Source organism: Hyaena hyaena, unplaced genomic scaffold, assembly GCF_003009895.1.
Source record: "Hyaena hyaena isolate Hyena2069 unplaced genomic scaffold, ASM300989v1 scaffold_47, whole genome shotgun sequence".
In the NCBI taxonomy this organism is placed as follows: domain Eukaryota; kingdom Metazoa; phylum Chordata; class Mammalia; order Carnivora; family Hyaenidae; genus Hyaena; species Hyaena hyaena.
In genome coordinates this window covers 4,012,411-4,033,105 of record NW_024080679.1, presented here as the reverse complement: position 1 = coordinate 4,033,105, position 20,695 = coordinate 4,012,411, and the positions used below count along the sequence as shown (strand labels likewise).

General features: G+C 41.9%; 1 protein-coding gene across 2 annotated transcripts; it reads right to left on the bottom strand.

Annotated features, from left to right (window-relative positions):
• Positions 1–1,411: 1,411 nt before the first annotated feature.
• On the bottom strand, positions 1,412–19,508 carry NARS1 (asparaginyl-tRNA synthetase 1). Of its 2 annotated transcripts, none has more exons than XM_039230536.1 (15): positions 19,362–19,508; positions 18,243–18,325; positions 15,957–16,022; positions 15,771–15,863; positions 15,593–15,682; positions 14,159–14,237; positions 12,566–12,636; positions 9,874–9,960; positions 8,178–8,399; positions 7,871–8,070; positions 7,308–7,443; positions 6,589–6,702; positions 3,965–4,096; positions 3,539–3,670; positions 1,412–2,539 (listed from the first exon to the last, which is right to left on the bottom strand). In XM_039230536.1, the coding sequence occupies exons 1-15, from the start codon at positions 19,402–19,404 to the stop codon at positions 2,408–2,410; spliced, it is 1,680 nt and encodes a 559-aa protein (XP_039086467.1). In that variant the 5' UTR covers positions 19,405–19,508; the 3' UTR covers positions 1,412–2,407. The 2 variants fall into 2 exon arrangements, with proteins under 2 accessions (XP_039086467.1, XP_039086468.1); XM_039230537.1 differs by having other exon boundaries at positions 18,243–18,322.
• Positions 19,509–20,695: the final 1,187 nt, after the last annotated feature.

Here is a 20,695-nt window from a genome sequence, read left to right as displayed (position 1 = left end):
CTCCCTCTCTCTCAAAATAAATAAGCTTAAAAAAAAAAAGTAGCAGGGAGCTACTCAGTGATGGTCAACTTCAGTGTCCAAAAACCTCATCTGGGTAGCTTCCAAAAAGTATCCAGGGCCCATCCCTGAACTTTGGATTCTATTGGTCTGGGATAAGACTCAAGCATCAGTATTTTTCAGGTCCCCAAGTGATTCCAATGTGTACAAAGGTTGCTTCTGACAGAGTCGTACTGCTCCGTACACTAAAGAAGAAAGTTTTAGTAAATGCTAGAGGCAAGCAGGTGCAGGGCGGGTTGGGGGACGCCGAGCAAAAAGGTAAAAGCTGGGTGGCTAGAAGTGGCTGCCAGACACAAGAGGGAGAGTTAACACCAAAGTCATTTGAATTGCCGATTAGTCTCCCGTCTGTCTCCAAAACCTCAAGCAGTTCTGCTTGTACAAGTAGCAAAGGTAAAAGGGGGGTTAGGTGGAAGAATCACCTTAAAGAGCCACATCCGGAAAGAGCCGTGAGTCCCACAGAATAGGAACTCAGAACTGGGGGTCTGTGGCTGGACACACGGCGGGGCCTCAGGGTGGGGCTGTGACACTGGACGGCAGTAACTACACAGTCAAGGCGAGAAAGTCCACGTGCATGAGGTTGCTGCTCACCAGGCTCGGATTCTTGGCCCGATGTAACTGTGACCTTGATGCACTTCTCCCCACCTAATCCCACAGCTCTCTCTCAGTATGTAAAACTCTCAATTCACTTATACAATTAAAATTTAGACTAGCTGGGTCTAACCTCTTCCTTAAATTCTGATCAAACGAACTGCCTAGTTGAATCCAGTCAGAGCTCATTCACACTCTTCCAAGTACTTTTTACTTAAAGATACAGGCCAAATATACTATATATCTTTTTAAGTTTATTCATTTATTTTCTGGGGTAAGAAAGAGAGAGAGAGAGAATGCATGCATATGAGTGGGGGAGGGATAGAGAGAAAATGAGAGGGAGAGAGAGAGAATCCCAAGCAGGCCCACACTGTCAGTGCAGAGCCCAACGTGGGGCTCAAACTCACCAACCATGAGATCATGAGCTGAGCCCAAATCAAGAGTCAGACACAACTGTCTGCACCCCACAGGCCAAATATAGTATAAATGCCCCATTTCCACTTGTCATTTCACTTAATTGCAAAATAGAATATAATCAAATGTGTCCAAAAAGAATACAAAGATTACAAAACTCAACTGGAACCCACATCTAATTTTAAGACTTGTTCCTTTTCACTACTATGTAACTTTAATAATACCTACTAAGTTTGGTAATATCTAACTTCACATATACACATCATGAAAAACAAAAAGATCAGAAAAATGCAAAAGGCATGAACTAATGTAAGACCGAGATGTTCAGCTTTAGAAAAATTAGGCCAGCAAAGAGTTTTTACGTGTGTCCATTTATTGATTGCTGGGAATACAGCCTATTGAGAATACATGACATGCATTTTGGGAGAGAAATTAACCAAATCTGAAATGAAGGCATTCAACAAGCCTGCTAGGAGTTAATACGGTAGCACAGATTAGATCTAAAGACACAGTGTGGGAAGACTCAAGATAGCCACGTACAATTGTCATTAAGATTCTGGCTGCAAATTCTTTGGGAATTTATTTATTCTTAATTACTTAGAAATTACCAGAGAAGGGGGCAGGTCACTGCCTCTTTAGCTTAAACTAATGCTAGGAACCGAAAAAATCTTCTTTTGCTTTAACTTCAAACTGTTTAGGGCAATTCCATTTTTACAAATTCTTCCACATCAATTCATATGCTGTAGAATTAGAAGCAGCTCTACGTGATTAGAAAAGATTAATAGCCAACGCAAAACTGTGTTCGTTTGATTGCAATCTATTACTGAATCATACTGTTCTAATACTAGCAGATTTTTACACCACACTGTCAATCTCCCCCCAAGATGTTTGTTCTAACTCACCGATACAAGAACATGACATAAATCAAAGAATTCCAGTTACATTTAACAGGACGGAAAGATTAAGTTACCGGAATGTCTTAGGCCATAATTAAAAACTGTTTCTAATTATATAAGTAGTATTGATGATGAAAAATTATAACCTGTAATTAGATAAAATGCTGAAATGGATTTATAACTGTAGTGTTACAAGCCACATATTTCCCCTAAACTTTCTGATGGATATTTTTTTTTAAAATGACCATACCAAAAGAAAAAAAAGATAATACCGATGTTACTTGATGTTCAAATGATTTGGATTGCTTTTTGTGGTAGAGAAAAAAGAAATGGATAAACACGAATGGAATAAAAAAGGGAAGATTTTGGCCTTTTTTTTTTTTCTTTCCCAAAGAGGCAGTCTGTTCCTTTCATAAACTCTATTCTTTCCTTAATGCTTCTGGATGAATCAGTTACGGCTTGCAACGCTGGACAAATCGTGGGTATAAGCATACATCTCGGATGTGATACCTATTCAGAATCCAGGTCAAGAATCGTTCCAAGCCCAAGCCGTATCCGCCATGAGGACATGTGCCATATTTTCTCTGTTTAAAAAAAAAAAAGAGAGAAGAATAGATGTTTAAAATTTTGTCTAAAATATTAAAAATTTTCTACTGTGAAATGAGTTCACTTATTGTGGTTAAGAATTCAACTCTTTTTTAAATTGTTTTAAATGTTATTTATTTTTGACAGAGAATGAGAGAGAGAGAGAAAAGCAGAGAAAGAGAGAAGCAGAGAGAGAGGGGGACAGAGGATCTGAAGCGTGGTCTGCACTGACAGCAGAGAGCCCAACGCAGGGCTTGAACTCACATACTGTGAGATCACAACCTGAGCCGAAGTCGGACGCTCAACCAACTGAGCCACCCACGTGCCCCAAGAATTCAACTCTTAATCTCTTTGCTTCCATAGACCACATGTGTAGAAATGATTTGGTATGAAAAATAAACCAGGGATTAGGTGTCACCCCAAAAAGAAGAGATTTCAAACTTTTCAACTAAGTCAATGTCTCTGGTTATCAGAGGAAACTGCAAGCTAGACTAGATATTGGTAGGCTCTAACAACTAAATTTTTAAAAATTTAGTAGCAATGACAAGGCGAGCAGCTAGTAGCTTTTCAAATGAAGTGAGCATATTATCGGACAAAGATAAAATTAGTAATATTCCCATGCCACATTATCAGAACCATCAAGTTGAATACAGCTCAAACACCACAGCACCACACTGATGTCTCTCTTTGTAAGAGTTTCAATTTATACACAACTATTACAATGAAAACATTTTAAAGAGTATATTAAATTTTTTTTTATGTCTTTATTTTTTATTTTGAGAGACCAAGACAGAGAGCAAGGGGGGGAGGGGAAGAGAGAGAGGGAGACACAGAATCTGAAACAGGCTCCAGGCTCTGAGCTGTCAGCACAGAGCCCGATGTGGGGCTCCAACTCAGGAACTGTGAGATCATGACCTGAGCTGAAGTCGAGCGCTTAACTGACTGAGCCACCCAGGCGTCCCAAAAGAATATGTTAAAAAAAACAAAACTGTTCTTACCTGATCTGTGTACCAGTAATAGGGAGTGGGGTCAATTCCTTCCCTTTTATAACCTGCCAGCATTTCTTCACTATCCCAGATGCGCATCGAACCTCCCACAATCTCACCGACGTTGGGCATCAACACGTCAACCTTTAAAAACAAGTAAATAAAATACAGTTACTACCAGGCTGTCAGTCATGACACAGCTCTACTTGCGAGGAAAGCCACAATTAAGCTCTTATAGCTACCGAGCACTGTGGTCACGTAATATTCAAATCCTATAATTTAACAAGAAATGTTAAACCCAATTAGAAGACAAAACTGACTTCTTTAAATATTGCCATTCTAAGATGTATAATGCAGTATTTGCCATCAGCTCTGTCTTATCCCAGTGGCAGTCCCCACCCTTAGAAAGCAAAATTACGATCTGAATCACAAACTGACAGATTCCGTGAGGCGGGAATCCTCGGGACATCGCTGCATATAGAAGGACTTGATCTCCACGGGAAATCGACACAGCAAAATGGGCTCATTAATGGTGTCCGTCATCAGTCTCTCAGGAGCTTCTGGGATATCCTGTGGGGACACAGGCTTCATTAACATCTACTACTCGAAAGGCAACAAGACAGAGGGAGCCCTCACCCAGCAGCAGCCCTTCATCTCATTAATGCGATGCAGTAGGGAACACACACCCATCTGCAACCCGGACACATGGGAAGCCACAGCTTCTTCCAAAAAGAATAAAGGCATTTTAAAAAACTCACATGCAGTCTTTAAACCACTACGAGATCTGCTTCCTTCTACAGTACATCTCAAGTGTCATGTTGCTTGAGGGCCGAAAACCAAACCCAAACCAAAACAAAAACCAAACCACTCAAGCTGTTGCCACTGTGACTAGATACTGTTCAGTTATTTTTTTCAGGGGCCAGTCTCATCTAGCTTTGAAGCAAACACGGTCCACTTAGTCCCACATGGCATAAGATCATCAGAGAAGGCTCTGGAACGTCACTGGTCTAGTCACAGTGTGTTACTAATAACACTCATCTTTAAATTCTCCTGTCATCTCTACTTCCTTCCCTGTTACAATAAATCTATGTGGCTCAATGGTAGTAAGACAGAGTCATAAGACAAATAATCAGTGTCAAGTTCATAAGTGAAACCGCGCCTGGAATAGTTAGCCGAGGAATGTCAGATGATGAATAGGTTAATCTGCTTCTCATTTGAAACATCCTTCAGTAAACCACACATGAATTCAAGTTAAAACTTCAAGATCGTGTCACAGTACAAACTGACTGAGAGAACTGGACAGGACTAGTTTAACCTACGAGCCAATATGGAGCTTAGCAATCACCTGGCACAGGGGTTGCCCGCCCGTCCCGGGAAGCCTGTGCCCTCTGAAGTAAAGAGAGGAAATGGGGAGGTGAGTTGGACAGTTCTGGTCCCTCAGCTTTCATCTGCTTTACCTACCAGAGTGAGATTTAACTAGGATGAAATGGTCTTTATTAAAAAAAATTGTTTTTTAAATACTTTTTCATGTTAGAGAGAGAAAGAGAGAGACAGAGTATGAGCAGGGGAGGGGCAGAGAGAGAGGGAGACCCAGAATGCGAAGCAGGCTCCAGGTTCCAAGCTGTCAGCACAGGACATGACACGGGGCTCAAACCCATGAACCATGAGTTCATGACATGAGCCATGAGTTCATGACATGAGCCCAAGTCGGACGCTTAACCGACGGAGCCACCCATGCGCCCCTGGGAGGAAGTAGTCTTACTGCACATTTCAAAAAGTTGGAAGACCATTTATCTACTCTGGTGTCCTCATGTGTACGGAATGACATCAGTGTACAATAAATGCTGACAAGCATCGAGGGCCTTCTGAGGAATGGACCTGAGGAAGCATTCAGTTCACTGAGTCCTCACACTTTGCAAAGCGGCTCTTACCTCCACAGTGGAGATAAAGAACCAGAGAGGGGGGTCACTGGCCTCCCGTTACACAGCAGTAAGGACACAGGTGGGAGCAAAGCCCGCCTGGAGGGCTTCTTACTCCGAAGAGTGTGCTCCTTCCACTCAACCACACTACTTTGCTAAGTTTTAGGTAACAATTCTCAAATCTTCAACACAAAATTTTGTTATACACCACCAACAGAAACACTAAAAGTAATTTATATGGGTCTAATATACTGCTTGTCCTCTCTGTAAATTCTTTCTAAAAATGAAACAAAACTCTAGTTAGCAGTATTCATATATATATATTTTTAAATAGCAATATTCAAGTTTTATCTATAAAAAATGCACGGGGAAGAGGGCTTCATGGTGTTAACAATCTATACCTCAAATACATATCAGTTTATCTGAAACACCAGACCACCCTCCCCATCAAGGCCTGCTCTCTTGGTTTGCGTTCTAACCAGCAGCTGCTTTCTTTGACTCTTCTCCAGCTGAAAGGTTTTAATATGCTTTTTTGAGGAGAGGAATCCTTTTTGAAAGAGCCAGACTACTTTCTCCAGACAAATAAACATAAACATATCAACATTTTGCATGTAATTCCATTTATTTTTTTTTTTTACAGTTTATTTATTTATTTTGAGAGAGAGCGAGCTTAAGTAGGGGAGAGGCAGAGAGAGGGGGGAGGGAGGGAAGGAGAGAGGGAGAGAGGGAGAGAGAGAGAGAGAGAGAGAGAGAGAGAGAGAGAATCCCTAGTAGGCTCCACACTGTAAGTGCAGAGCCCGATGTGGGGCTCGAATTCACAAACAGTGAGATCGTGACCTAAGCCAAAATCAAGAGCTGGACACTTAATGGACTGAGCCACCCAGGCACCCTCTGCAAGTAATTTAAAGTTTACAACTTTCTGAAGCATCCTGCTAGTCTTTAAAATTATGGCTAGAGTAAATCAAGACCGTGGATAGATCATGGAAGAAGAGACCTAACAACCCCAAGGAGGAGGTGGTTTGTTTGTTACCATTTATTTGACCAGAAGCAGATGCCTCCTGCATTACTGGTTAGATGACCAGAGTGGAAAGCCACTTAAGCACAATGACACCTTTGAAACAACAATTAGAAAGCAATACATACCTCTCCAAATTCATAGAAAGTTCCATCTTCTTTCTTTATATTGTGTTCTTTCAGCCACACAATAGCATCTGAATAGTTCATCCGCTTAAAAGGCCGTTTGGGGGGCTTGAAGTCCTATAATAAAAAGGAAAAACCCGGTGTATATAAAGAAGCCGTAACACTAAAGTTCCATTTTAAGACAAACTGCTCATCATTGTTGCAAAACGTTATTGCAGACCAGCGAACAATGAGGACATTCCTACAAATGGAAAATACACACAAACCTCCTCCTATGTAAGTTAAAGGGTTATAAAATTACTGGCAATGACTAGTATCAAATTTTCTCTTAAAAATACGAGTACAGAAATGAGGGAAGGTGGTCAAAAGGTACAAACTTCCAGTTCTAAAATAAGTCAGTCCTAGGACCTAATGCACAGCAAGGGGACTAAATCTAACAATATTTATAAATGTGAAAGTTGCTAAGAGAGTAGATCTTAGAAGGCTGCACCGTAAGAAAGAACAAATTATTTCTCTGTCAAATCATTACGCTGTACACCTGAAACTAATGTAAAGCTGTATGCCAATCACATGTTAAAAAAAAATATATATATATATATAAAAATCACTTACTGCAAAGCTCATTAAATCATTAAATCTATAAACACTGATATGAAGACTTCATTAGTTTCCGAAACAAAATAAACCTATGATTTTGCACGTCCATGAAACAGTACACCTACCGGGTTGAGGTCACGCACTATGCTCGCTGCAGGTGATTTCAAGACTCTGTCTACCACGTCACAAACCAAGTCCTCCAGTCGGTTCAGGAGCTCCTCAAAGGTCAGGAAAGGACACTCTGCTTCGACGTGCGTGTATCTAAAGAACAAGACACTGGCTGGGGGCAGCTCTTCCTTTCTGCCAAACTTCTCTCCAGCGAGGATATCAACATTGCGAGCTGCCCAGAAACATAAGATTCCAGCACCGCTAACCAACACCCAACTCAGCAACTTAGTTTTAGGGCCCCTCTCTTTCCCCCTTGACGAGTGATTTGTTTATCCCTTATACAGGATCGAGGCAAAGTGAAAGAAGAGCCCAAAGCTAGCTATGGCCGAAGAGGCAAATCTTCGTTCATGGCTTTCATGGCTTCCATTAATTTGTTGAACTGCCTTCCACAAACCCTCTTAATGTATCAAAAAAAGTTTTTTTACATAGTCATCATTTTCCTACATAAAGATTTGCTTCTCTAAACATATTTTCTTAAAAACATTCTTTGTAAAATAAAAATAAAAAGACAATTCTGTACTCAGCCAGGTGCCTTCGTGTTCTGGACTGTTCTGCCCGGTATGACTGTGCAATACAAAACACGTCTCCCAGAGCCGGAATGCAGGTCTCCAGGTACAACTGAGAGGACTGAGTCAAAAACGCCTCTTCCCCAAAATAGTCCAGCTTGAAGAGCGTAGCACCGCCCTCCACCTGCGTCTGTACTAGCGTGGGTGGAGTAACCTGTTCCAATGGAAAGGAGTAAAGAAAGGCTAGTGAGCGCCACCATTCAAGTGTAAAATTGGCAGAAGGTATCATTTGTTTGCAAAAGATGACAAACACACACTTACTTCATAGTACCCCCTATCAAAGAAGTGATCTCGAAAGCACCTGGTGACCACGGAACGCGCTTTCAGGATCTTGGACATGTTTTCTCCCCGGATCATCATGTGTCGGTTGTTGAGCTGGACGTCAACATCCGACTCCTCGTTGATCAAGTTGTCAGCTCCTCCCGCAGGGGCCAGCCCGATCAGTTCCCAGAAGTCACAGCTCAGCTCATGGCCGCCGGGAGCCTACAGTTTTAGAAAGGGGGGGTGGGGATTTCGAAAGGAGGGAGGAGGAGACAAAAAAATAACTAACATTATTGAGGATTTTAATTTATGTCAAAATTTTGGTAAGCTGATATTTCTAAGGCCTCATCATTATTCACCTACCCTTCTAATCACGAAGACCCAATAATTCGATTTCATGTTGGTATTTCTAATATTCCTTTCAGAGTAAATATACAATGTTTAAAAAACAGAAAAGCACAAACTAGAAAATAAATGGTAATCTTGCACCTTGGAGTAAGTACTAACTGCTGTTACCATTCGGTGTATCTTCCTAGTCTTTGCCCAATAATTTAAAATAACATTTTACCTACATTGAAAACCTCCTTAAATGTGAAGATTTTACTAAAAGTTGTTTCTCTCTGGGATAGATGTTAAGATACAAATTCAAGGGGCGCCTGGGTAGCTCAGTCGGTTATGCGTCTGACTTCGGCTCAGGTCATGATCTCACAGTTCATGGGCTCGAGCCCCACGTCGGGCTCTGTGCTGACAGCTAGCTCAGAGCCTGGAGCCTGTTTCAGATTCTGTGTCTCCCTCTCTCTCTGACCCTCCCCTACTCACGCTGTCTCTCTCTCTCTCAGAAATAAATTTAACAATTAAAAAAAATAAAAAAAAAAAGAGAAATTCAAATTCTCCCTAATAATTCCCATTAAAAGTAATTCATTTAGAAGCCACGCATCATGGAATATGTAATTATCTTGATGCCAAACCCTGGACAGTAAGTAACACGTCATAACAACTACTCCATTTTGCAAATCATATTACATCAATGAACTTGAATCAGATATTTATTCTTAATGTAGGTTCTTTTACGTGAAGTCTGGGAGACTCTCTTTTATCAGTATTTCTAGCCTATTAGGAGGACTCTAAGGGCTCCCTCTGGTGGTTAATATGCCACATTTGTTTGTTTTCTTTCCCAGTCAACAAACCACAGTAATTATCTGAATAATAATTACCAACAAGTAACTCTAACTGCTGTGGGATATGTGCCTGTCAGCTGGAGAACAAACAGTTCTCTGAACATCAGGATTATATTTAACTTTTTCTAAGAGAGACTTTCAAATTCTATTCAGAAAGTTTCAGATTCAGATTACTGCTCTCATAAAATTTCTTGGGTAGATTGCTTTTATTTCCGCCTAGCTGAAAAATTACTCAGACATCCATAGCAAAGTGGCTTTACTATGGTCCACAAGGCTTATTTAAGAATTCTGTAAAACTGGAAATCCCTAAGTTAGTTACATCATAGGAGCTGTACAGTGTACATACTTCACTGGAAAAGGTAAAGGCATATGAAATTTAGCAAGTACATCACATTAGTGTGTTTATTTGCCAAATACCAGAGGTACAAATAAAAAGCACTGGAGAACAGACAACTACCTATTTATTCAGTGAGGCATTCAATCTACTCACCGGCTTAAAAAAAAAAAAATCTACTCACCTGCTTGCCCTTTGGGGTCAGATTTAGCATTCCATAGACTGCAACACTACTTTCAGTAGCCAAGACTACTCCATTGTAACACTGACACTGTAAAAAGATTAAAGTTCAAATTTACTGACTCATATTTACATTAAAATGTATGTTCTAAAGTACAGAAAGCTAAGGGGATTACTTACATAGAAGTTACCTGGTCTAAAACTGGTAAAATAACATGGCCATTAGTATCTAGTACTAATATCTACTATTAATAGCTATTTTTGTGGGAGAAGGATTCACCTATCTACAGGTAAACATAGAGAAGTAAATAGACACTTTATATACATACATATGCAGAAATGACAGTACCCCACATCTCTTAAAAATATCTGAACAGGACATTTTTTTTTCTTTAAAATTCAGACTGTTGAAATTATAAACAGTCCACTTAGATCATGATCATCAATACTACTAAAATCATTAGGATAAAAGTGACAGGGGCGCCTGGGTGGCTTAGTCGGTTAAGCGTCCGACTTTCGCTTAGGTCACGATCTCGCGGTTCGTGCGTTCGGGCCCCGCGTCGGGCTCTGTGCTGACTGCCAGCTCAGAGCCTGGAGCCTGTTTCAGAGTCTGTCACTCCCTCTCTCTCTGACCCTCCCCTGCTCACGCTGTCTCTCTCTCTCCTAGAAATAAATAAAAATATTAAAAAAAAAAAAAAGTGACAGGTAACTTTATAATGGAGGGGTCAGGCTATCAACACTTCAACTCTCTATCATAAAATCCTAAAAAAAAGACAACATGTGTCTCTATGTGTTTTGTGAGGTGATGCAATGGAAAAAGCACAGCCTTGCCCATGAAGGAGCTGTGCCAAAAATAAACAAACAAAACCAAACAAAAAAACCCAAAAACCTTAATCTGATAAACCTCTGAAAATATAATAGAGGGTTGAGGAACATGTTAAATGACATCTCAGGATTCCACCAACCAAATCCAGAATGGAGAAGTTCCACAGGACAACCAACTAGGTTTTTTCAAACAAATAAATAGCAAGGGTTGGTTGCGGGGGCGGGGCAGGAGGAGTGAGGGTGGAGGTAGAAAAGAAAAAGGAAGAATGGTTACAGACTGAAAGAGATTTAAGACTCACATCAACTCAAAGCATTGCGTAGATCTGATTTGGGTTCTCATTCAAACCAACCAATTGTAAAAAGACATTATGAAATCAATTGGGATAAACTGCCTGGATATTTAGGAGTGGTCTTCATTTTGGGAGGTTATGATAATACTAGCATGGTTATCTTAAAAATATTTTTTCTTGGGGCGCCTGGGTGGCTCAGGTGGTTAAGCCTCGGACTTTGGCTCAGGTCATGATCTCGTGGTTCGTGAGTTCGAGCCCCGCGTCAGGCTCTGTGCTGACAGTATGAAGCCTGGAGCCTGCTTTGGAATCTGTGTCTCCCTCTCTCTCTGCCCCTCCCCTGCTCGGGTTCTGTCTCTATTTCTCAAAAATAAACTTAAAAAGGGGCGCCTGGGTGGCTTAGTCGGTTAAGCGTCCGACTTTCCGACTTTCGCTTAGGTCATGATCTCGCGGTTTGTGGGTTCGAGCCCCGCGTCGGGCTCTGTGCTGACTGCCAGCTCGGAGCCTGGAGCCTGTTTCAGTCTGTGACTCCCTCTCTCTCTGACCCTCCCCTGCTCACGCTGTCTCTCTCTCCTAGAAATAAATAAAAAACATTAAAAAAAATAATAATAAAAAAATAAACTTAAAAAAAAATTTTTTTTTCTTGGAGATGCAAATTCAAGTATATTTATATTAAATGGTACAACATCTGAGAATAAAACTGGGGGAGGGGGTAGTAAACCAGAATTGGTCACACATTAGTCGTTACATAAAGACTTAATATTTTTGTCTCCCTAAAATTCGTATGTTGAAGTCCTGCACCCCAATGCATGGTGTGAGGAAGTTGAGGCCCTACAGAGGTGATTAGGATGAGATGAGGTCATGAGGGTGGGCCATGGGGTTAGAGCCCTTATAAGAGTGACGAGGGTTTGCCCCCCTCCTCTGCTCTCTGCCATGTGAAAATGCAACAGGAAGTTGGCAGTCTGCAACCAGAAAGAGGGCCACTCACCAGAACACAACAAGTCTCTAGAACTGTGAGAAATAGAGTTCTGTTTCTAAGGCCCCCAGTCTATGGTATTTTACTGTAGCAACTGAAACTGAAAAAGACGTTAACGAAGCTAGGTGATGAGCCCCTGACGTTTCCTCATACAGCTGACCTTGAACAATTTGGGAGTTACGGGTGCTGACCCTGCAGGGTCAAAAATCCACATATAACTTGATTCCCCCCAAACTCAACTAACAGCCTACTGTTGACAGAAGCCTTACCAATAACACAAAATCAATGAACATATTTTATGCTACGTGTATTATATACCGTGCTCTTATAGGAAGCTAGAGAAAAGGAGAAGTCGTGAAGAATGTCATAAAGAGGAGGAAATACGCTTACAGTACTATAAAAGAATCCATGTGCAAACAGACCCGTGCGATTCAAACCCGTGTGGTTTGAGGCTCACCTGTACTGTTCTCTATTTTTATGTGTTGGACGTTTTCCATACTAACAGTTTAAAATATATATATACCGCACCTAAATTTCTCAAAACTAACAGTAACGGAACTTACTGAAAAGAATCAGATCGTCAGCTGTAAGTAAGAGAAGACATTTACCAAGTCATCCGACAGGACACACTGAAGATAACCCGTCCCATCCCGCAACACCAGGAACATCAAGTTCTTCCCTAAACACGAAAAAGAAAAATTTAGCCAGAATGTTCTCAAGGCACTTAAAAGTACATTCTCATTATTTAGTATTAAAAAAGGAAACTCCATGGTTAAAGTGTTAAAAAGGCGTGGCCCCTTCCTCTGAAGTGGCCACGGGTAATATCACTACTCAGTATTTGTAAAGCCTTTTACTTTCTTCCCTCTACTCCCAAAACCTATGTGATCCTCAGGGTGCACGTGATCATGGGAAAGCAAGTCAGTAAGCCACTTGAGACGAGGGATTCTGTCTTACTCACCCCTGAATCCCCTGCACTGCCTAGCATGGTACTGCGACTCAGTGGGAAGTGCATAAACATTGCTGCACAGAATCACTCTTTTTATTCATGCCCCATCTCTATTTACAAAGGATGTGATAACTACTTACAATAAAATACATGTAATAAAAACAATAACAAGAGGGGCATCTGGGTGGCTCAGTCGGTTAAGCGTCCGACTCTTGACTTCAGCTCAGTCATGATCTCACGGTTCTGTGGGATTGAGCCCCAGGCTGGGCTCTGCTCTGACAGTGCGGAGCCCGCTTAGAATTCTCTCTCTCCCTTTCTCTCTGCCGCTCCCCCACTTGTGCATGACTCTTTCTCTCTCTCTCAAAATAAACAAAGATTTAAAAAAGTAAAAATCAGAGAATGCAAAAAGTCAGAGCTGAGGAAGAAGCAGAATGCAGATATACTAATTGTAAAAGTCAATGCTACTGCCATAAATAAGTTTCAGATATGGCTCTGCACTTCCTGTAATACACCCCCTGCATTTCATTAAATAATTAAATTCAAGTAGACAAATACTTCCTGGATACTTCTGATCTCTGTGGTTGCTTACAGTTAAACAGCATTTAAATAATTTTTAGATAACTTTTATTTTAAATATTTATTCATTTATTTTTGAGAGGGTGGGGAAACAGAGAGAGAAAGAGAGGATCTCAAGTAGGCTCTGCACTGTCAGCGCAGAGCCTGATAAGGGGCTCATGAACCGTGAGATTACAACCTGAGCCGAAATCAAGAGTTGGACACTTAACCGACTGAGCCACTCAGGCATCCCAGCATTTAAATATTTTTTAATTATTTAATATTTTTTAGGGGCGCCCGGGTGGCTTAGTCGGTTAAGCGTCCGACTTTCGCTCAGGTCATGATCTCGCGGTTCGTGGGTTCGAGCCCCGCGTCGGGCTCTGTGCTGACAGCCAGCTCAGAGCCTGGAGCCTGTTTCAGTCTGTGACTCCCTCTCTCTCTGACCCTCCCCTGCTCACGCTGTCTCTCTCTCTCCTAGAAATAAATAAAACATTAAAAAAAAAAAAATTTTTTTTAAACCTGTAAGAGTCATATGATAGAAGAACAAAGTAAGGTTATAGTTTACATCTTTTAAAAACTAGCATCCAATACCAAAAATCCCGCCCCTCTCCCCCAAGTAAATATTCTTAATGTTCTTCTTTATCTAAGACCAAGGGTGTTTAAAACTGAAGAGACAGAAAAGCAAAGCTCTACCATTTACCTTGCCTACGCAGCCTGTGAACCCAGCCAAACACCTTTACTCTTTGGCCTCTGTATCCTTCTAGTGCATGAATCTTCACCTGTCAAGTTGAAATCAATAACATTTCACCAACCATGTGATTTACCACATATCAACTTCTCTGCTAATATTAGATGGATGGCAGCAAAGTGTTAAAAATTCACAAATGGTACAACAGTCATTCTACAGCAGGTCAGAACTGAAAAGTTTCACCGTATTGGAGTGGTTAAAAAAATTCAAGTCTTGGGGTGCCTGGGTGGCTCAGTCGGTTGGGCATCCGACTTCGGCTCAGGTCATGATCTCACGGTTCATGGGTTCAAGCCCCGGATCAGGCTCTGTGCAGACAACTAGCTCAGAGCCTGGAGCCTATTTCAGAGTCTGTGTCTCCCCCTCTCTCTCTGACCCTCCCCTGCTCATGCTGTCTCTCTCTCTCTCAGAAATAAATGAAAACATTAAAAAATTTTTTTTAAAAATGCAAGTCATTTCTTAGTGTAAAACTAACTGACACTGAGAAACATCAGGAATTTCAGACACTGCTATAAAAAATCAATGAAGAAATGAATTCATAGTAGCAACGACACGAGTCCACACAGAGCCCTCTCTTGCCTTCACAATCCCTCCTGACATCGAAAGCTGGAAGCTAACAAAGGCTGGATTTTGGTTTGGAGGGGTATGGAGAGGGGAGCATGGGAAGGGGAGCATAAACGTAGCCAGGACAGCTCAAGACACAGGAAAAATATGACAATTCATCAGGAGCAAGAAGAACTACTCGACATTTAAGCATGTCCACTCACAGCCCAGCATCTGTTCTAGAAAAAATACAGAGGAACCCAATTCACAAAATCACAAAATCTTTTATCTGTTTCAAAATATCATGCAAATAGGGGTGCCTGGGTGGCTCAGTTGGTTAAGTGTCCGACTGCAACTCAGGTCATGATCTCATGGTTCGTGGGTTCGAGCCCCAAGTCAGGCTCTGTGCTGACAGCTCAGAGCCTGGAGCCTGCTTCAGATTCTGTGTCTCCCTCTCTTGCTGCCCCTCCCCTGCTCATACTTTCTCTCCTTCAAAAATAAATATTTAAAAAGAAACATCACTATTAAAAAAAAATAATGAAAATCGTGGATTTTAACCTCTTATTTTATAGTGAGGAAATAGACACATAGGGCGAGAGGACACTTAGCTAGCTCTTAGGTAGGGCAGGAACCGCTCAACACCTAATTACTAAACTTTATAATGAAACGAACCCCAAAAGAACCAGTGTCATAACTCGAAAACGTTCTCTCTCTCTATGCCTTCTAAGAGGAAAGGAAGGGTAAACGGTGCAAAGGAACAGACCACGGGGCTTGCCCCTCAGACACAGAGCTGACAGTCTGACGTGGCAAGTCCGCCATATTTGGGACAACACGTGACACACTCACACATTTTGGTTCTGGGAGGCTTGGATCGTTTTTAATGGTAATCTTCTTTGCTTCTTCCAGGTTCTTTTCTCTTCGCAAATTGTCTTCTGCCTAATTTTAACAATAAAGCAATCTGTTAACATGGCTTCTAGTGTGTTCTAACCTGAAAACCATTCACAGTGGCAAAGCCATTGCTCACCTCTTTCTTTTCCCGGGATTCGCTCTTCATTTGTTCCCGATGCCACATTTTTTTAATGTTCTTCATCTGTGATTTAGAAATAACATCCCACCTCTAGAGAGAAAAACGTATTTTTTCAAGACCTCCACGTTCTGATGCAAATTTATTTACAGAATATAATCCTGTAGAGTTGTATAGCTCACCTACCTCATTTTCTTTTTGTGAATCGATGTAAATGGTGGGAAATGGTTCTTTTCCTACTGTCATCAAAGCCTTGGGTGGGAAGGGAGAAAAAATTTCTTTAATGTTGTACAATATTTGAAATGAAAATAATATCCTAATTAAGGGGCAACTTCAGCCATCTAGAACATAATTAAGAGCCAGGAAGAAAAACATACAGGCCCCTAGAGCCAAAAGTCAACGTTCACAGAATGACTGGTTGGATGTTACTAAAAACACTTTGCTTAAAGTAGAAGCACTCAGGCCTTTTCACAAACAATTCCAGCAAGTTCAGCTGCACATTACAGCTGATCCCTGAACATGGGTTTAAACTGAGTGGGTCCAGGGGCGCCTGGTTGGCTCAGTTGGTTGAGTATCCAACTTCGGCTAAGGTCATGACCTCATAGTTTGTGAGTTCGAGCCCCATGTTAGGATCTGTGCTGACAGCTCAGAGCCTGGAGCAGGTTCAGATTCTATGTCTCCCTCCCTCTCTGCCCCTCCCCTGCTCGTAGACTGTGTCTCTCTCAAAACTAAATAACCATTAAAAAATTTTTTTAAACTGAGTGGATCCACTTATGCAGGTTTTTCCCCACAGATACAGTACAGTACTGTAAATACATTTTCTCTTCCTTATGATTTTTTTAAAGGTTTATTTTTATTTTTTGAGAGAAAGAGTACAAGCAATGGAGGGGCAGAGAGAGAGGGGCAGAAGATCTGAAGCAGGGTCTGCGCCGACAGCAGAGAGAACGATGCGGGTCTCGGACTTACAACTGTGAGATCCGACCTGAGGCAAAGTCGGACGCCCCAGTGACTAGACCATCCAGGTGCCCCTTTTCCTTATGATTTTAACATGTTCTTTCTAGTTTACTTTTTTGTAAAAATACAGTATATAATACATGTACCATTCAAAGTATCTGTTAACTGTTTATTGGTAAAGCTTCTGGTTAACAGGAGGTTATTAGTAGTTAAGTTTTAGGGAAGTTGAAAGCGATTTACAGATTTGACTCTGCGGGGGTGTATTGTTCAAGGGTCAACTGTATACAGTTTCCCAGTGTAAGCAGACTGGAAGCAACAGATTTTAAGTGGCTGTGGGGACCAGCAGGAAGTATACTGAGAACGACAGAGGAGCCAATCGCAGGACCCGCCTACATGGTAAATCTTCTTTAAGAAATCAGGGAAGTTGTTTCTGAAACTCTTTCAGAAACAAAAACAATGGTTGAGGACATAAAAGGCTAAGCCTCATTTAATTTGAAAAAGCCCTACATGTAGAACACCTCTTTTCATAAACATGAAGACACACCAGGTGTCGCGTGCCATTTATATTTCAGTTTATATTACTTGATTAAGTCAACAAATTACTCTCTCCAGCTGTAGGATCTGCAGTTTATAAAAACTAAAGGTCTAGTCTCCAGACCTGGAAAATAGTTTTCATCTTGTTTTAACACTAACCCCAACTCAATGATCATCAGAAGAGGGAACCTGGATCTTTTAAAAACATCAAAAGAGAGGAGTTCTTTTTAATAATTAGACCTTTTAGCGATGTTTGTAAATCATTAGGAATTTGCTACTTGGCACTCTCTACTGATTGCTCTTTATCACTGAAATTGAAAGCCCCAAACTGTAATCCCCCAAATCAGAGTGGCACACCTTTGCTAACAGTGACACAGTCTGCATTCACCTAAATACTTTTGTCAGTTTTGGGGAGCCATAGGAATCACCCCAACAACTGGAAATGAAAGATTTCCCTCTAAAAGTTATTAAGGTAAGACTCCACCTCTCTCACATGAAATTCATGCCCAGATTTCTTCTAATCTGCTAAGTGTCCTCTTAGTGAATTTACCACTAGAATCTAGATGTGATCCTGAGCCTTGAGACTCAAAGAATCTAATTTCTATCAGTATGCTACGAATGGACCCATTTTTCAGAACACACACTCAGTAACTCAAGAGTCTGGAGCATGAAGACAGAATGCTAACTTACTAATACTAATGTACTATTATTTCTCAGGATTTAAAAACCCTCAAGTGAGTTTCGCATATTCTTTCTCAACGTGATAAGAAAGAAGATACCTCTACAAAATGTTCAAATTGAATTTAAAACTTCTCTATCCAATACTCTTAAAGCTACACAGCTGTATACAGTCCTCATTTTCTCGTTCTTGAAAATTCTCTTCAAAATCTAGTGGCTGAAATAAAATCACTGACAACTCACATAGCAATAGACGGAAGGCATTGATAAACGCAAAGCTGTTTTCCTAATGAGAAGAGACGCTACCTTTAGACCTGTTTTAAAAGGTTTCTCCTTGGTGCCATCACCCGTAGCATCATTTCCCTCTCGATCCGAGACATAGAGCTCTGCTGTTTGACAAATGGAGAATAAGTTACTCACTTGGCCGATAATTATTAGTCACCTCACCCTGCAACTACTTCATCCATTCTTTACCTTTATGGACAGAACAAGCAACTGATTAGTAAAAACCAGAGTCCAAAAGAAATTAGATCATAATTACTTTCCTACTCCCTTATTTCAGTGGCATCCCATAAAAACACACGAGTTACAAATTTGGCTTTTCAAAATGAACTCTGATGATTTTCATTTGTGAGGCTGCTTCTCTATCCACCGGATTCCACAACAAATCAAGAAAGGCTTTGGAGTTGGCCATACCGTACTGGAATCTTGGATGTTGTGCCTTAAAAGCCAGGGTGATCCTCGGGAATTCACTTAACCTTTCTGAACTTATTGATTTGTCTATGCAATGAGGGGGGAAACCCATTGGCTGCACGGAGGACGAAATAAAATAACGCATATACAACAGATATCCCGGTGACAGTGCACAGACATCAAATAAACACGAGCTCCGTCTGACCTGTAAAGGATACCAAAGCTCTGAGCTTCAACGAGCTGCAGAAGGCCTTACAACTAGTTAAGTGTGAACAGTGACATCAATCCAGGTCTCTATTTTCCCTTTTCTACTGCACCACATGGTCTCCTGGAAATCTCAGTATCAGTGAGGATGTGTGAAAGCGAATCAGAATTCACAAGCCCCTTCTGGATGATCTCTTCGAAGAGCTGACATATTTGAGGGCTACGCTGACGTCTCGCAGTGCCTCGCAGGACCCCAGTCTCGGCTGAACCACGAGATGGTTCGCCGTGGGGCAGGGTCCCGGGCGGCCGCCATCCCAGTCCCCGGACACAGCGGGTTCCGGGGAGCCGGCCCCGCTCAACAAGTGGGGGACCCTCGGGGGTCCAGGCCCCTCCCTCGCTCGCGTCTTTCACGAATCAATAGCGGTGGACCGCCCACTCGGGACCGGCCAATCCACCGCAACTAGCTTTCTGCCCCACGCGGGGGCATCGATCCACTTACACACTCCGGGGTCCCCGAGCCCCGCTCACCTAGTACCATCCCTGCGGTCGGCCCGGTCACCTCCAAGGACATCGTCTGCAACACACTGCTGCCTTGTCACTCCAACGTGCACCGGAGGATTCCTCGACTCGGACGTTGCATCAGAATGTCGCGCATAGGTCGCTCCAGTGAATCACCCGAGCGTCAGGGCGCATTGGTTCCAAGAGGTTTCGATAGGAGGGCGAGCGTCACTGCAGCCGCCATCTTTGGGTCGGGCAGCGGCAACTTCCGGGTACGACGCCCTCCCCGCCCCCCCCCCCCAACCCCGAGCTCTTGGGGCTCTCCGGCTCTGCTCACTTGGGAACGCCCTGGAGACTTCGACCGGGGATCCTTGGGAGGGGCTGCAATCCTTTCCCTTCGGTCTTCACCTGCCTGCTTTCCCTGCTGAATCGCCCAATTGGAAATCAGACCAAAAATTTCGTTCCGTATCCCCAAGTGTTGAAATGCCTGTGGAATTAATGTCATCATCAAATGTATTGAGCGCTAGCCACGAGGTGCGGATGAGGGTGAGGGAGAAGAGTAGCCCTATCTCACATGCGTTGCCTGTTGTTAGATATAAAGATGCTTTAACCTTCTAACTTAAATGGATGCACGTACAGTACTTCTGTATTTATGATTTGGATTATGAATATTTTTATATAAAGTTATAAGGATCACTCTTAGGGAGGCCATAATAATGTGGAAAGAACTAGGGCTTCAAACCTGGCTGGAATTCTGGTTCTGCCTTTTACTAACTGTGCCTTGGGGTAAATCACCTAACCTGTCTATGCTTCAATTTCTATATATATATGTGTATATATATATATAAATATACACACATATACAATAGAAGTTCACCACCCAGTGCATAATAGATACTAAATAAAGGGTAGCTAACATCATCATTCTCCGTCGAGTGGAATATCAGAGTTTGTCCTTGAGTCAGAGGAAAACTTATTTTTGCTATGAAAGAAACTAAAAATAACTCCGTGCATAGGTTTAGACTCTATGGAGAATATGAACCAAATACTTTTCTTCAAGAGTATTTCACTCAATTTCATGGACTTTCCCTTTCCCTCTTTGCTACCTTTTTCTGTTTGCCCACACAAATATTAGTGATCTGTTGCTGCAAAGCGAATTACCTCAAACCTTGGGAGCTTAAAACAACACACACAGTTTCTGAGAGCCAGGAATTCCAGGAGTGGCTTTGCTGGGGGTTGGAACTTGGGGTCTCCTGAATCAAGCTGTGGGCAGGGGCTGCCGTCTTCTGAAGTGCAGCTAGGTGAACATCCACTACGAGCTCACTCATATGTCTGTGGGCAGAAAGCCTCCATTCTTGTCCAGA

Excerpts from the sequence above, each read along its gene's own strand:
- NARS1 (XM_039230536.1), bottom strand. The coding sequence starts at position 19,404 with ATGTCCTTGGAGGTGACCGGGCCGACCGCAGGGATGGTACTAG. Across the intron at positions 12,637-14,158 it reads TCACAGGCTGCGTAGGCAAG|GGAAGAACTTGATGTTCCTG; the intron begins GTAAATGGTAGA and ends TTTCGTGTTTAG. Across the intron at positions 2,540-3,538 it reads ATTACTGGTACACAGATCAG|AGAAAATATGGCACATGTCC; the intron begins GTAAGAACAGTT and ends TTTTTTAAACAG.